Here is a 17546-nt window from a genome sequence, read left to right on the forward strand (position 1 = left end):
CTGCATCTTGGCACTGAGAGAGAATGCACTGGAACACAAATCCTCTTTCAATATCTATTTAAGTTCAGTAAATATGCTGGTTATTTACTGTGTTGGAGCAAGGAGATTATTGGGGGGGGGGGTTCTCTTGTGCCTTGAGATCCTTTGTCATTGTTTGGTGTACTTAGTCAAGCAGCTGGCAGGCTTGATGAGTTAGGCAGCAAGGAGGAGAAAGGCAGAGAACTTCAGCACAATGTAAATACAAATATAATCATATAATCTACCCATTCAAAGAGGGATTTGCTGTCTCTTACAGAATCCTCCTGAATGGGTATTACTGAAAAGCCAAACCCCAAACACACCCCAAAACACCGCTCTATTCCCCTGGCTCCTCTGCACCGTACTGATGCCCAGACAGGTGTCCTGAATAGCCCCTCTCCCTGTCCCCCCTTGCCGTCAACCCCTGCCCTATGTGCATGAGCACAGGTGATATTTTGGTTAAAACACCCTCTGTTCACCCAGAGGCCAGCTGAAGCTGCCTCTGTGCCAGACCTGCTTGTTGCTGCTCAGCAACTTGGGTGACCGCAGATGCTGGCCAAAGGTATGGAAGATGCGTGTATCCGGCAGGCAGTCTGGGGGTGGTTATAAGCAAAGGGACCCACAGATATTGCTGAAGCCCTCTCAGTGGATTTTACAGGGCCTGGGAAGGTTGGTCCTGGGGCTTTTTTTTTTTTTTTTTTTTCTCTCCATCAATGTGCCAGGGAGTGCTGGGAAGGAAGAACCTGCTTTTATGTATGAGAAAGTGAATGAAAATGTGCCCCTGATAGGATGAGTCCTGAAACATAGAAGTTGCTTCACTCTTCCAGTAAATCGTGCTGTTGTCACACACTGGTAAATACTTTTAGGTACTGGGGACAGTAATGACACACGTAGCAGGAGTGGTGGCCCCGATGCTCCCCAGCCTCCATTTCCATCAGTCATAATAGCAGAGCAAAGCAGAACTGATTCAAAGGCTTTTTGCAAGTTCATGCAGAATGAAGTCAAAAGATACCAATGCTAACAGGAACTCCTAACAAACAAAGATATCAAGACGTATTATTTATTTTCCAGGCTTCTTATCAAATAAACTTAAATGCCTCAACCTCTGAATTTCGACCATGCTGTGGAAATTTCCTGACTTACTGGGAGAAGCTGCTCTGGGCAGTGTTTGTTTCCATGTGTTGTGTCTAAACTCGTCCCTTGTGCTTGGTAAGCAGAGGCTTTTGTTTCCAGCTTTAGAGCTTCGTGGTGTTGGGAGTTTTGTCAGCAACAACACAATGCTTTAGGGAAAATATTTTATTTGGAATGGGAGCTAATGTACGTGGAATTTGGTGCAGCAAGCTCACTGTGAAGATGAATTTCACAGAGGCTCACATGAGGAGATTTAAGTGAAACGATACTTCATCTGAGGCAGTGGAAAGGTGGCTGCAGACAACTTGCTCTGCTATCTCATAAATTATATGTTGGTTTTTGTTCCAAAAGGGCTCCTAATTGGGCCTACTTGTAACACGAAGTGCATTCTGTTACTTCCAGCATGTACATATGATGAAACTGCGTTTTGTTGAGAAGAGCACGATCCTTTTCTCCTCAGAGAAAAAAGCATCATTTTAAAATCTCTCAGTGGTAACTTTTTCATTACAAGGCAAATTGGCAAAAACATAAAAAGGTTGTTTAGTTGGTTTTGTTTTATTTTTCTTTAATGTGAGAACAATTTTAAAAGCTTATGTCTCGGCTGTTGCCTATTTTAGGAGTTCTCACACAGTATAACACTTTCAGCAACTTTTGCCAGGTTTCTCATCGTGATGCTGCAAATTCTGAGCATCCCAGTAATAAATGATCCCCAAGGCTCTTGCCTTGGCCTCAGGCTGCTGGGGCTGTGTGTGCTCGAGGCAGGAAAGCCTCGCACACCAACACGTCTGTGGGACTGGGCTTGGCCCCGCTGCCCTGCTCCGCTCTTCTTGCCCTAACGTGGGAGAGACAGCTGGAGGGTTTGCTATCTGCTCTTTAACTTCAGCGGGAAAACGAACTATTGGTTACAGTCTGCTTATGTCGTGTCCAAGGGTGTTACAAACAGCAGTGGTTTTAGCATGGCACGGTGGTGGTTTTACCGTGCTAGGCAGCTGAACTCCACCACAGTCACTCTCACGCTCCCCCTCCCCATTCATGGGGAATAATTGCAATCCCCTTTCACGTCTTCACAGTGTTTTATATATTTGGGTGTTTTAGGAGAGGTTTTAGGGTGTTTTAGTAGAGGCTTTGAAAACTAGGGTCGTTTATGTGAGACACTGCGAACCAACTGCGCTGGGTAGGCACAGAAAACCCAGTGTGGTGTTTAGGACTCCAGGCCGCGGTGTGGGACCGATGGCACGCTGCAGGCTAAAGGCAGCCCTGGAGCTCAGCCAGCACTCGCCAGGTTGTGAAGCAATGCCGATAAAAACACTTGTTTGGCCTGTTCCTAACGAGAGGCCAGGAGCACGGCGGCATGTCTGTGGGGAGCCGAGAGCCGTTCGCCAGTCGGGCAAGGCTGGCGTCTGCTGCCCCCTGCCGCTGCCGAGGGGCCGTGCCGGAGCCCCCCCAAACCCCAGGGCCCCCCGAAGACCCTGGGGACCCCCGAGCAGCCTCCCCACCGGGCACAGGCCTCCCCCTCCTGCTGGCCTCCCGCTGTGGCTTGGGCCTGCCCAAAGAGGGCCGTGTCTCCGCATGGAGACCAGGGGAAGGTGTGCCAGATACCAGGCTGGCTTGCAGGGGCTCAGCAGTTGGTTTTGTGCCGTTTGGGTGTAAAAGGAGCACTCCCGAAGTCATCCTTCCTCTCCTGTACTTCAGTAAATGCTCACCTGCACGGCGATGAATCATTTCAGGTGCAGGTTTTGGGCCCGGCCATGAGCACAGGGCCCAGCCCCAGCTTGCCTGACTCCCAGTAGCTGCGAGGCTTTTTGTAAATCCTCCCTTTTTGTGTGCCCCCCTGTGAAAGCTAATTGAAATACAAACTTAAATGTATTTCAGAGATCCTTTGTAATGTGTTCCTCAGTTTACACCAGCTCCCGCCATGCAGGCTGCAACACCAGCAGTGCTGCTTCATGTGAGGACGGAGCCAGAGCTCCTGCAAAACAAGCACTCCTCGTTTCGTACGGGGTGTGAAACCACTCATCCTCTTCAGGATGCTGCTACTCTGGACAAAGACGACAGCATGCTGTAGCCTTTACTTCAGGGTTACTCTTGAACGGGTGGGGAATCTGCTCTTTAACTCGCGGCCAGGATGCTGAGCCCCCTTTGGTGGGCAGGTGCTGGCCCTGGTGCCCCCAAGCGCACCCCCAGGTGCTGCCAGCACGTAACCGAGCAGCCGAATTCAGCAGCGGGGGGCTGGCAGCAGGCAGCTGCGGGATGCCAGGTCAGGGCAAACAGCAGGGTACTTGCAGGTGAGCCGTGGTGTGTGCTCTGCTCAGGGCACTGCACCAAAATGGCTTTAAGTCCCGGCTGTTGCGGCACTGCCTGGTGCCTTGGGGCAGGAGGGGCTGTTTTGTTCTGCCTTTGCACAGCGCCTGGCAACACACGGGCCTGGGCTGTGAGTGGCACTTCTAGGGACATCTAGACATGGATTAAAGTTTATTAAAATAGACCTGGGAAATGAAGGTTGAGGTAACCCAAGAACATGTCTGGCAATTGGGATGAAGCATGAAAGATAGAGAACTTCCTTATTTCTGACTTGCTTTCCCTGGTGTCTGTTGTATATATGTTTTCAGTGGCTCATATACTAGTACAGGATTTCCCTGATGCACATATTCTGTAAAATAAAAAGCACTCAGGTTCCCAGAGCAAAACTAATACTACTTGTATTTATTTCGCTTTTCCTTTCCCCAAAAAAACCTTCTGAGCTTGAAATAAAGGAGTGGTGGAAAGGATGGTACAAGTCAGTTGTGACAGCTAGAAAGCTTGCATGACAAATATCTAATACAATTAATTTCTATCATAAAATTTTGGGCTATAGTTTTGCAATTTTCTTTACTGTCAGCAGCTGTCTTCAAATTACCATGGTTTCAGAGAGATCCCATCACTTGGCAGTGTGTCACTGTGACCTTCTTTCTCTCCCTTCTTGCTAAATCTTTGTCTAAAAATTCTGCTCAAGTTATCAATTCTGTCCAGTGTTCCACTCTCCCTCTACCTCTCTTTTGTTTGGAGAGGACAGAAAAACAAGTCCCAGCATAGAAAATGTCAGCTTGTCACTTCAGCATCTCTTTCTGCCTGTATTTTTGCATCTGTATGGCAATGAAATTAAGATGTAGCATTTAGACAAGTAGTAATCTTTCAGCTCAGATAGGGATGAGGTAGATCATAAAAACATAAAATTTTCTTATTTAAATAGCATGGCTATTGAGATCTGGAGTTTATATGTGTACAGATCTATATATGTGTACATCAAGTCAATGAAGGTAAGAAACATCATAGCAGGACAGCTTTCCAGGCAGGGATGAAACAGTGACAATCATCTGTGCCTTGGAAATATGACAAATTAATTCATCAGAAGAATGAAGGAGAAGTCAGGTATGTATTTTCAACTTAGGCAGAGCAGATTAGAACCTGGAACTTGTTGCTTAATAACAGAGTGGTTTTAAACACTGCCTGGCATTACAGCCTCATTTGGTTTTGTTTCTGTTTTGGTACAAATCCAGTGCTCAAAAAGTTAGAGGTATAAATACTGGAGGAAAAAAAAAATAGGAGCAAAGATTGTGGATGTCCCACTGAGGCTGCATTTGCAATGAATTGATGTCATACTTTTTCTGGTTACTCTCCAAGGCAGTATGGTAACACCAACCTCTTGCTGCCATGCTGCACTAGGGCGAGTTGATTTTCTAGGGCAGTAATTTCTTTTCAAGATTGCATCACTGTAATTCAAAGTAGAATATATTCCTTCCTTTGCCATATGTTTGTATTGCTTCAAGTGCAAGTTTCAATTCTGTGTATGTATTACTATGTGGGCAGACTGACACACTGGCATGTTTCTGGTCAGGTTCAGTGCAAGAACTTGAGATTAGTGAGATCAGTCCAAGTTCCTGGAGAGTGGTCCAAATAATTTCCAAAGAACACTCTAAAATAATGAATAGGAAAATATTATTTTTTTCATGCTGCTGCTGTTATGGAAACCAGTGTTAGTTGTTAAATGTCACCCACTCCTGTGGCTGACAGAAGGCCTTTCAACAACAAAAAAAATTAATACACTTTAAAAGTGTCTTCAGACTTTGTCATTTATGATCCTCATAATTCATGAAGGTGACTCCTCCCTGATTTAGCAATAATTTAGTATTGCTGCTTCACAAAATATTTTACTGTTCACTGTTGTTAGGAGTGGGGAAAAAAACACAGAACAGTAAATACTTTGACAGTGTATTTTTCATATGAAATCCTTTTTGTTTGCTTACCACCACCCCCGCCCCAGTCTGCAAAACCTTAAGAGCACAAGAAGCAGTGCATGTCTACACAGGCAAAACTGAGCTTCCTGTGTTCTAAGTTGACCAGCTGTGAACTAGAAGACTTTTGACAGCTTCTAAGTCCAGAGCTGCACTGTGCTACTGAAGTTGTACAACTTCTCATTCAGCTGGCTTGCCTTTAGCAAACTTGGAATGCAAGCAAAACAAGCTCAGATACGTCTGTGCAGCCCAATGCACGCAGATCCACAGCCACTGAGATTGAGAATTACACGGCGTTTAGACAGAAGTCCAAAGCTCCAGCCCCAGAAATCCCTCTCACCTGCCACCTAGTTTGAGGAGGAGGCTCCATTCTGTGTAATGTTGTTGTACTTTAACCACATACACTTACATCACAGTCTGAGCTAGATCCAAAATGTGTTCCCTTGCCCAAACCACTGGAAGGGTTGATTTAACAGGTGATTTTAGAACACAGCTAACAGGTACTGACATGACCTGCTACTGCCCCTTGTTCCTTCCCCGTCTTACAAAATCTTCCAAAGCACACTCAATTCTCTTCTGCTGGGAAGGTAGTCACCTGTATTTCTTACCTCCCAGCAAACTGCTCAGCTGCAAGGTACAGGACAGTCCAGGTGGATACATTCCACCTATTAATAACAGTATCTGATATTCTTTAATATTACACTTGTAGCCCTACATATTACTTTTGTCATCATGATGAAGGAAGGGTTCCACTGTCAGTGTTCACTGTTCCTGTTTCAGGAACTATGATGCAATTCATAATATTTTAACAGAGAAAATCCAGAAGCAGATAACAAGTGTTACCAGAATTAGACTCCTGGTTCTACAAGAACAAAGCACTTAGACAGCAGTTTTAAACGTGTCAGTTTAAAATGTGACTTTTGACATGGTTGCACAGATCACTGCAGTTCTTTGCATTGGCTTAAGGAAAAAAACAGTACAGTATGATTTTTGCTGTCTTACACCCCTTGACAAATATTCATATAAACCAAATAATTTCTACAGAATTAGATTAGCAAATTCTAGTCTAGTCACACACAAGTTCTAAAACGGCAGCTAGTTTGAAAAAAATAAGACCTTTGTTCTGTTTTAGATCCCATCTGGACTATGGTATGGAAACTGGGACTTGTGCAACCGTGCACTGACACCAGTGCAAAATCAAGTAACAAAAAAAGCCTTTGCTATTAGACTCATGGCCTACTAAATAATAGAAGAGTGTTTGTAAACACCTTTTATTGACACTGTTTTGCAAACATATTAGTTCACAAATACTGTACAGAAGATTCACCCTTTGACAAGAAATGTGTTTTGGTTTACAAAGTTTGTGGACTAACACAAAGTGTCTGCCTGTACAGACCTGGAACTGTTTTTACCTGAAGCACCAGCAAAACAAAACATAAGCAAAACATTTTTGTATAAAAATTCACAGGAGCAATACAAAAAGTTTTTAGCTCCTGCTCTTTTACTACTGGCTTGAACACAAAGTGAAGATACTTGGACATTCTTCAGTGGTTTTCACAACATATCTACTGTTTGGTCTCTGTTTCCATCTGGGTTTCTTGAGATTCTTCAGCTTCTGAAAGTTTTTCATCATCTAAAATAATATATTATCATTAGTCAAATATGCTTAAATTATATTTATGGACTATATTGAAAAAAAATGCTATGGTCAAGCTTAAAAAAAATCCTCCTGAAGTTTAAAGCTGATATATGCTACAGCTATTACAGGAAACATGGGTTAAATCCTATAGGATCAATTCAAGCAAATGGTGCCAGATTGATTCAAATTACACGCTTTATCTTTGTTTATTGATGGCTTATTTCATATAAAGTTGTGCCTTCCACTAAGCTGTTATTTCTTTAACAAAATCCTAGACATTTCTTTAACAAAATCCTAGGCCTATGGTAAAGGTAAACCATATACCCATATGAAAATATATTTTAGAGACTACTACCTAAGCGTTAGTAACACTTTAATAACAGTAACCTTCTGCTAAAGTGCACCTAGGATTAACTGTTCATTCTGCTTAAGAAGATCTAAAGGGCCTTAGAGAATGAAAGTCTGCTCTTATAGCCACCTGTGTATGTTAATCAGGTCACATTCCACAGACTGTATCAACTATTGTGTCTTTAAAAGACATGGCAAATATTCAGCAAATAATATTTAAAACAATATTGCCTATCTTAGAGCATGAACCGTAAACACCGATTTAAAAATATTCCTTGTATGATAAAAGATTAATGACTGCATTCCTCAATTTAGATCGTGTTTGACCGTTTTATTTTCTGCTCTGTTACAGGCTTCCTGCCTGAGCAGGTAAGTCATTTGGCTTTTCTATATTCCGATTTATTCTTAGTAATACCTCCAATGATACCCTGAGTTCAATATTACTGAACCCTGAATTATACAAGAAAGTTTGGAAACTATGCACGAGATTATCTTTTGTTTAAAAAAAAAAATCACACTTGAAATAGCTATTCTCAGTCTTCACAGTCTCCACATTTTGAAGTTTTTAAAGAAGTCTGTTGCCTACAGCCTAAGGCTAGTCAGTAGATAAGAGTGGCTAGCTTGTAGAATTTAAAAAAAAAGTCTGAACAGACTCAGACTGGAAATAGATGTTGCCGATGCAAGAGTTCACCATCTTCAATTGCACATAGCTAGTCCACTGCTAGAAACTGTCATTACTTGTGATCTGCTGACACCCAACCCCTATATATATCACTTAAGGACACCACTTACTTTCCAATGTTTGCTGAAGCTCATGGATGGTGCTCAGGAGAACATGAAACTGCTTTCTTCTCAGCTCCAGCTGGAATGATGAAGTATATATTTAGAAAGCTGAGAGATACAACCAACCAACTCATAGCAGACCATCAATTAATTATGTTCCAATTAAATAATTATATAACAATCTCTATGAAAAACCTACCTTATCTTCAACGTTTTCTTTAATGTGAGAAAGATGTTGAAGTTCTTTCCCCAAAGCTTCCAGCTGCCTGAAAAGAAGTTGTCACAGTATTTTTAAAGCAGTTCTGTGAATGTCTTGAAAAATAAATTTGAACTAAGTAGAAAAAGAACCATTAAATAAATAGCATAGGTAATAGCAATGCAAAGGTAAACAAAGTATAATAAATTAAATGGCATATAAGCAAGGCTACTTTACATAAGTGGTTAAGCTATAATGTCATAAACTTATAATTTCATTACTTTTATAGAAAACAAGGCTACCAAGCTGGAATGCAACTGTACACTGGGCATTCGGCCTGTATATGTATTATTTCTTGACCATAAAATAACATTTAAATAAGCAGGTTACACTAAACACCTGGGGTATTTTCCTAGGCCTTGCTAGTTCAGTTTCTTTATGTTGACAGGAGTAGATTAATAAAAACAGCATCAGTGTGGAGAACGTAACTGATAAACTGATATAGCCAACACACACACACAACACTTGCCAGACTTGACTCAAACACATCGCCAAGTACCTTATCTCTGACAACGGCCTGACCAGATATAGCAGTGGAGAACACACAATCTTTGCAGTAAGCATTTAGCTTATGTCTCAGCAAACAGAATTTAATACTTTTATTGCTGTAATCCATATAAGTACTTCTTTCTCCAATCCCAGTTTTTATTTTAATGGAAAATTAAGATATAATGGAACTAAGAGATAAAGGAAGCATGCAACATCAATATTCTTTGTTTTTATTCTTATCCTTTTGACATATGTAATCTGTCCAGCCCTTTTTACGACCTTTCTGCAAGCATCTGATTGGTTTTGATTCTTTTTTTTACGACCTTTCTGCAAGCATCTGATTGGTTTTGATTCTTATTTGGACCCACTGTGGTCCACCAAAATCCTTTTTGATAGGGTAAATAACCGGTACTGTAATGCTGACTAGCTTTCAGATGAGGATGAGGAATCAACAGCCACACTCAAAAACCTCCAGTTCTGCCCTTCACGATTTCCTGTAATGTCTACTATAATTTATGCTCAATAAGATGAGAACAATGTTTCTTTACAGGTCAGGTGGATTTAAGGCTGACCATCCCTGATTAATTAGCAGGCAGAGACATATAGAGGTCAGCAAGGGAATAAAGATTTTTTTTCTGAAGCACTGACAGCTATTGCAACCGGTCTGGGCAGGGAATCACAAAAACCTTCCAGTCCTGAGTAACTCGTGATGGTTGGAGAAAAGTTCTGGTTTAGTGCTACCTAAGGGTAGCACTTTTGGGGTTGTCTTTTTCTTTTTTCTTTTTTTTTTTCTTTCTTTTTTTTATTTTTTTTCTTGAAGCTGTGTACTGGTATCTTGAGGGGAATGCTTCAAAGAGGGCTGGATGTCACATTTAAACCTTCCTATAATGGAAACAGGCTAGCAGATTATGGGCTTATTCAATTATTTCACTAGTATCTGGCTTCTACTTTCTGAAAGGCTTCTATTTTGCCAAACGTTGCTGTTTATGCCTTGCTGTCAGCTTTAAGACTGTGAGAAGACATGCAATTTTCTAGCTACATCCAAGTTACACCTGGTGTTTTACTACTTTTACTTTCAGCTCCAGAAAATCTTTGCCTAATCTTCTCATTTTTATATCTCCTTTTATAAGACAGTGTCATTTCTCAGTGCTGTCACAGCTCTTCTGATACTGCAGCTAATTACACCGTGGGTACTGTCATTTAGTGGTTCAGCTCCTGACACTTCCTGAATTGGCTACTGTGCATTACTCTTGACTAAGTCAATAGCTGCTTCTCTTCTTTTGTGCTGCAGGACTAGTTGTTCCAAGAAATAGTCCCTTAAAAGCATAGAAAAATTATTCTCTGAACTTTGTCCTATTGTGTCATATGACCTGCAAAAGCAATAAATGTAACTCTTGTGATAAACTATGACACTTTTCCTCACAAGACATTTTCTCTAGTGTTTTCAGTGATTGAGTTCATGATATTGTTAGCAAGGCTTCCTCCACTCTGATTTAAGGGTGGTCTTTCTTGATTCACAGTACCTGATTTTTCTGTATACTTGCCTCAAACTGGACTGAAAGAAAGCTTTGCAATAAAAACACTAGAGGAAAACTTCATCTAGCTTCTGAATCTAGTGTTCACTTGGAGAGGTTAGTTAAATCTGAAATACCTTTGAAGCAAGTTCCTTTCAAACTTTTTTTTTCCATTATTATGTTCTATTTATAAAATCTGTAAAATGGAGACTCAATCTGTTATAGTTCAAGTCTGTATCTTTGACTACAAATAGAAAGAACTAAGGACAATAGGGCATATATTGTAGACACTTATAGTGCATGAGCACACTGGTATTTCTGACAATATACCCTTGTAAAGAGATGAGAAAATGAAGTTTAAGAAGAAGACAAAATGCTAAATTTACTAGCTGTAACTTACTGTCATTCCTAGCTTTGCCTAAGAAATTTACACTGGATGTGTTGCACAAAATTAAAACTGCCCCCCAAAAATCTAAACAGCCCAGAATCTTCTTTTTTTTTTTTAAAAAAAAAAAGTGTTGTTTCACTTGTAATAATTCTTTATTATGAAGTCTCACTTGATAAATGGTATATACTGACAAATGAAGTGAGAAGTAGCTCAGCCACATGAGAATGGACTGAAATAATCCAAATTGTGGTAGCAAAATCAAAGGCACAAAAAAAAAAAAACATTCAAAAGAGAAGTGTGTGAAATAGTCCCAGAAATTTATAGCTATAACAATGTTTATATTAGGGTAATAATATGATCAAAAACCTTCCTTTTGCTATAAAACACCATAGAACGTGAAATAATTTAATTGGAAGAAGACATCAGGATAGGCACAAGTTGCATTTAAATGAGAAAGTAATCCAGTGATACATCTTCAATCACGTAAAGAACAAACTCACAGATGGAATGTTTTTGTGGCTTGATAAAGTTCAAAAGGTGATCTCCCCAAGATTATTCAGAATGACCCAAAAGCACAAACAGTGATCCAAATCCAACTATGACACAAGTAATACTCTAAGTTGTAATCAGGACACACTGGACAGCAGGTAGGTCTAATCTATGTGCTAGGGCAGGTTATATTGTGGTATATTGTGGTAGTGATTTATAACCGGGCATGCAGGAACAACTACTACAAGAAAAACATAGAACAAACCTAAAAGCTTTCTCCTGCTTTCTATAATTCTATCTTACTTGCCTGTGTGATATATATTCTGCACAATTACTTGCTGGTGCACTTTACAGTACTGCCGTGCTATCTCTCTCTCCTGATCAACTTGTCACTGATAAACTGTCGTGCATTTACATCTGAGTTCACTCATTCACCTTAACAATGGAAAAATTTCAAATACAAAATTATTAGCAATGCTTCTGAATCCATACAGATGGAGATTAATTAAAGAAAGCTCATATGGGCACAATTTTAAAATGAAACCTAAGTTTTTCTTGTGTCAAAAGAAATTATGTAACAGCAAGGAAAGGTCAAACTGTGAAACCAAGGAAATCTCAAATCTCATGATTTCTAACTTGCTGGGTTATTATACTTTAATGCAGTCTCATACTTACTTCAGTGTTTCATGTCTGTCTGGATGGTGCTGTATTACTTTGGCCAATGCATCATATTCTGAAAGAAATCGAAATGTTATTAGTCAAAGCAATTCTAAAATACAGATTGAAGAATTAAAACTTTCACACCATAGCATAGTACCTGTTCTTTCTACTTCCTGAGAAATTGTTTTAATATTTTCAAATTGGTACGTAATAGCTGATACACAAACATAAGTGTTCAAGCAAAAATACATATTAAAGTGTATATAATTTATATCATACACTTTCAAAAGTGTATGATATAAATGTATTATACATACATTTAAAAGTAGACGATCACATCAAAAGCTGTTTTAAATAAACTTCACATATGATTGTAAGCTATTATTTACTCACTCAAGCTTACCCAGTACTAGTGATTTGTAAAAGATGAGGCCAGAAAACACGACCTTTAGATAACTCTGCTTTGTTGCACGCTTGGTCTTTTGTGTATGATTCATAAATACTGCTTTTAGATACCATATTTTATATATATATATACATAACTGTTGATAAGATACTACACAAATATTTAAGGTTTTTAGAGAAAATATAGAATATTACAAGAGAAACAACTGGATGTGTTTGTTTAATATTTTGCATGTTAAGAACAACGTTATGCTCATATAGGCAACTAACATAGACATTTCCTAACGGTAATATTGTACGTATGCTAAAGACCTTATTCAGATAGGAAAACTTCAACTGAAGTTTTCAACTGATAGGAAAGTTTCAACTGAAATTACCGGCACGTACTTCTAAGAGTAGGGAACAAATACACCTCTTATACCTGGTTTGAGGTATATTGTAAGGCTACATATAGAGTTGGTGGGTCTGCAACTGGCATAATTATTCTTGTGTAAGCTAAGGCACGATCTTCCATAGACTTGTAAGATTTTCAGTGCTGGATATAAGCCTATTTAATTTGTTTGTCTTGCTTTTAATAATGTGCTTTAGTACTTACATCACCTGAATTGCCATTGGATTCTTTTTTTTTTTTTTTTCCTTTGGCCTGAAAACAACTCTCTGAACTTCCTGATGTTGTATGTCACTGAGATCTGCTGGCTCAACTTTTCCTGGCTCATCCACCAAACTTATAGTAGTGGGTATGAAACCCACCAGAATGGATATAATATTGATGATGGTAGTACTTTCCAATGCATCTTCAAAAATGTATAATCTATTTTCTGGTACAATGTATGAAATCACCCACTGTAAATACAGATGATGCTTCTTACCCTGGCGATTTTTTCTAATTCTTTTTGCTTGCAGGATTTGTTTCTTGCATTCAGAAATCTTCTCATGTGCTGCAGCTATACTATTTTCTTTAACAAGAAGATATACAGAGTTATACGCAAGTCAAACAACACATGTCAACAAGCCATTCTACTAGACTATAAAAATATAAAGAGCTGTTTTTGATATGGTGGCCTGCTAATTCCTTGAGCTTCAAAACTACATACCCTTCAATAGGTTTTTAAAGCTTTTATTTATATGTATTTTACATGTGGATGAGAGGCTTACAAGGTAAGCATGAGTGCTATTTAAAAATAAATAAATTATTCATCATATATATATTATGTTCACCAGAACTGGCTCTAGTTTCTTCATGAAAGAAAAATAGTCAACAAGATAAAAAAGAAGTAGTATTTTCTCATCTTTACCTATATCCTTATAGATTTTTTCATAATTTTCCATTTCTCTCAGGTTCATGTCATATACCAGAAGAGTTTTTCCCATCGAAAATTCACACTGTGATAAAGTACTCAGCATTCGTTGGTACTGACTGTAACTGAAAGCAGACAAAACATTCATTCCTAAGCAGCATGAAAATACCTGCCTGCTTCTATCTAACAAGAAAACAAAGCCTCAGGTAATGTAAGAAACAGCTAAACAACAGTAATTATTAAACAAATAAAATATTTCAAAGATTCAATGTATAATTTTTGGAAGTGCAGTCGGAAACACCGTATCAAGTAACTCTATCATGATGTCTTACAAGGTGCAAAGCTGGTGTTAAAGCACTGGGCAGGCTGATCCAGGCCTTGTACACTTCCCAGCTACGCCTGGCTCTGTGACCACCAAGATTAGCATTTTTATACTCCAGTGTTTCACTGTATGTGCCATCGTTACACGCTGTCCTCCTGGAATTGACATCTGTTCCTAGAATGGCCCCCACGGCAGAACACGCATTATTGCCCTCACTGCTTTGGTCTGTTTTTTAAAAATAAAGACCAGCAGAAGCAGACACAAAACCAGCGCTGCCCTTGCCTAGCAGAACAAATGCACAACCGCCACCTAAAATATTCAAGTCACGATCCTGCTGTAATAACGTAACTGCTGGATCATGAAAAAACAAGGCAATCTTGAGGACATTCAGAGCATTGTTAGATTTCGTGAGGGTTTGTTGAGTAAGTTTTGAACCACCTCTAGTCCTCATCTCCTACCGTAACCCCCTGCCTTTGTCCTGGAAACACCACAGAGCCAAAGGAGAGAAGCAGATGTGTGCATTTTAACATAGCAGACTTCCTTTTTCAAAACAGATCAAGCCCAATTTCCCACCGAAACGCAGACTAATTACTCCAAAACCCAAACGAGAAAACAAATACCCTTCCTCCTGAGATCCGGAATTGCACCACTTAATGAAACTCTTCACCAACAAATTGATCCGCCGGTCGTCACCCGCCCCGTCGCCATCGATTAAAAGCCGTTTGCGGATAACTTCATCTGAGGAAAAGAAAAGTGAAAAGGCGTTTTTAATGCCTGTCCCGGGCCAGGTTAACCCGGGAGGACCTGCGGAGAGGCGGGAGGCAGCGGGAGGAGGCCGGGGCCCGCGATGGAGGCGGGCGGGGGGGGGAGGAGGGGGAGGCTGGGGAAAAGGGGCCGGGGGTTTGTGGGGTCGGCTGGGGGCCGGGGAGGGGACGAGGAAGAGAAGAAGGGCAGGAAGGAGGGAGGTCTCACCGTCGGTCACGGCCCCCATGGCGGCGAGCGGCGGAGGCGGCGGGGCGGCGGCAGGGAGTGAGGTCAGCTCCCACAATGCAGCCGGCGGGAGCGGCCGCCATGGAGGGGGAGGCGGCGGCGGCCGGGGCCTGAGCGGCGGCGGCGGCGGTGACAGAGGACGGGCGGCGGCGTTGGCGGCGGCGGCTGGGGAGGGCCGGCGGGCGACGAAGCGGCTCCCTGGTGAGGGGCAGCCCCGCCAGGTGAGGGGCCGGCGGGGGAGGGAAGCGGAGAGCCCCCCCCCCCCCCCCCCCCCCGCCCCGAGCCAGGCTCCACCTCCCCGGCCCCGAGCCCCCCGCCGCCCCCCGGCCGGCCGCCCCGCCATGCCCCCGGCACATGGCGCCCTGGCCTCGACGCGCAGCCCGCACGCCTCGCCGAGCCCCTCGAGACCTCGTCATGAGGCCGCTGCCACCGCCACTTCAGTGGCTTCGTCCTCCTGGTCCTGCGGACCCCGCTGCGGGGTCCTGGGGGTCGGGGTTCATCGAGGGTGGCTGGCACCGTGGAGGCGGAGGGCAGTGGGGTGGCCGCGGCATGGCGGGGGCATGGATGTGCCCTTAGGGGAGTGTGGGGGCCTGCTGGATGGACCCTTGTCTGCACTCGGGGTCGTCCCTCTGGAGCACAACGCCAAGAGGTCAAGCAGCAGGGCTTGGATCAGGATGGCTTGGCGTCACGGGATGGCTTGGGTTGGAAGGGACTTCAAAGCCCATCTAGTGCTAGGGATGCAACGATCTTTTTTTCTGGTACGTTTCCTGGGGAGTTTGGCTGTCAGCAGTGGGTAGTAACGAAAGCTGCTTCTTCCTGCCCTGACAAGCTAACCAAAGCTGGCACCGCGCTTGGGTGTCTGCAGATATGGCAGTGTTACTGGTATCAAGTGTTAAGTTTTGGCTTTTCGGACCAGAGACTTGGACACTTATGCCATGCTAAAGTTGGCAACATTACTGTAATGTATGTCCTGCTATAGTAGTGATAGGTGAGGCATACATCCAAGGCCTGCCACCCCGGTACTCCCGCGTGGTTTTGGCTTGGACGCAGCAGGTTTGCGGGCTTGTTCTCTGCAGGGCCTTGCACCGACAGCTCCAGGGTGGTGCAGAAAATAGAGGTAAGAAGAGAACAAAGTCAGCGTGCAGTGTAATCTGTTTTACTGCTTTCAGAGCTGTGAACAATTACAGGTTCTTTTTTTGTTCTGGATAGAGGTACTTAACAGGAGTTTCCGTATTGCTAGGTGGTTTTGAGCCAGTACTTTGCCTTCAGTGGTGGTAACTGGTCAGGTTCTTTGGAAGGTGATATTGGGAAAGTGCTCCAGTGAGGGTTCATTGAAACACTATCTGAACCTTTGAGAATAAACGATTTCCGATGTAGAAAATCTAGATAAGTAATTTCTGTTCTTGCCATCTACATGTATTACTCAATATGTGATTTGTGAGTCATACAATTTTATGTGAAAATCTGCCTATTCAGTTATACAAAGTTTGGACCAAAGAATGGACCATGAATTCATGAACTATGTATGTGCTACTAAAAAGAGGTTATTTTCTTCATTTTTTTCTATTTAATATACCTGATTTGACAAAATCCTTTGCTTTTCCTAAGACATTGGTCCCTCTGATACAGCCCTCATATATCTGGCACAGGGAGAGAAGAAGGCCTAGGTGAACTCCTCTACACAAGTTTTATGCAGTGCGGTTTGTTGCTGCCTTTCCCTCTTTACCCATTGATTGCCTCTTGGAACTAGGATCTTCAACATCTTGAAGCATCCCAGTCTTAAGAAGACTTAGTATTCTTCTTGGCCCTTCTCTGTGCTCTTTCCATTTCTCCTGGCACGAGAAGTTGATCAGAACTGGAGAGTATTGTAGGTGAGAATCCACAATTATTTCTTTAGTAAAGTTAGAGTACTTTTGTGTTATTTTCTGTCATTTAATCCAGTATAATCCTTTCTCACTTTTTGTTTGTCATTCAGCGTTGGTCAGAGAGTCTTATCAAACCTTCCACAACGACAAATTCCTTGAGTAACCAATTTAGAACATAGCAGTCTGTATAGTTAATAATACTGAATTACTTCTATGCTGTTCTTGTCATCATTCATATCGCTGATTACAAAATTCTTGGAAATTCTCTGTTCTGAGTCTTAAGGAATCAGTATTGCAGACTAATGCAGTCAGAAAAAATGTCTTGCACAGGGTATATAGCACCTTCCTCCATGCCAGGTCATTTGGAGTAAGTACCAGTGTGTGCAAGCTTTCAACCAAGCTAAATGTGAGGTAGTTTTTCCTCTTGCCTTGAATTCCTGTATGTGTGCCGTATGGTAAGACCTTGAAGCAGCTTATACATAATAGTTTGTTACGCACCTGTCCACGTCAAAAGTGTGAAGTGATCCTCTGTAATGTTCCCAGGTGACTCTGGATACCAGAAGTATAAGCTAGGTAAGTTTAGCACTGCAAGATGTTACACGTGTGTGAACTGACTCAGATTTTTCATCATTATCCTCTTTTTTTTTTCATTGAAAAATGTCTTTTAAATACACCTGATT

The 17546-nt window shown here is 41.8% G+C and overlaps 2 protein-coding genes across 3 annotated transcripts in view; one reads left to right on the top strand and one right to left on the bottom strand.

Annotated features, from left to right (window-relative positions):
- Window positions 1-6673: 6673 nt before the first annotated feature.
- THOC7 (THO complex 7) lies at window positions 6674-15136 on the bottom strand. Its single transcript, XM_035337344.1, has 8 exons — window positions 14984-15136; window positions 14632-14749; window positions 13687-13814; window positions 13261-13347; window positions 12002-12059; window positions 8390-8456; window positions 8200-8269; window positions 6674-7053 (listed from the first exon to the last, which is right to left on the bottom strand). The coding sequence occupies exons 1-8, from the start codon at window positions 15000-15002 to the stop codon at window positions 6986-6988; spliced, it is 615 nt and encodes a 204-aa protein (XP_035193235.1). The 5' UTR covers window positions 15003-15136; the 3' UTR covers window positions 6674-6985.
- The window catches only part of ATXN7 (ataxin 7), a 76349-nt gene continuing 73927 nt past the window's right edge, over window positions 15125-17546 (top strand). For both annotated transcript variants that reach the window (XM_035337336.1, XM_035337340.1), the window contains exon 1: window positions 15125-15222. The gene's annotated coding sequence lies outside the window, so the exon portion shown is untranslated. The remainder of the gene's footprint in view (window positions 15223-17546) is intronic.

The sequence above is a fragment of the Oxyura jamaicensis genome, chromosome 12 (assembly GCF_011077185.1).
Source record: "Oxyura jamaicensis isolate SHBP4307 breed ruddy duck chromosome 12, BPBGC_Ojam_1.0, whole genome shotgun sequence".
Classification (NCBI taxonomy): domain Eukaryota; kingdom Metazoa; phylum Chordata; class Aves; order Anseriformes; family Anatidae; genus Oxyura; species Oxyura jamaicensis.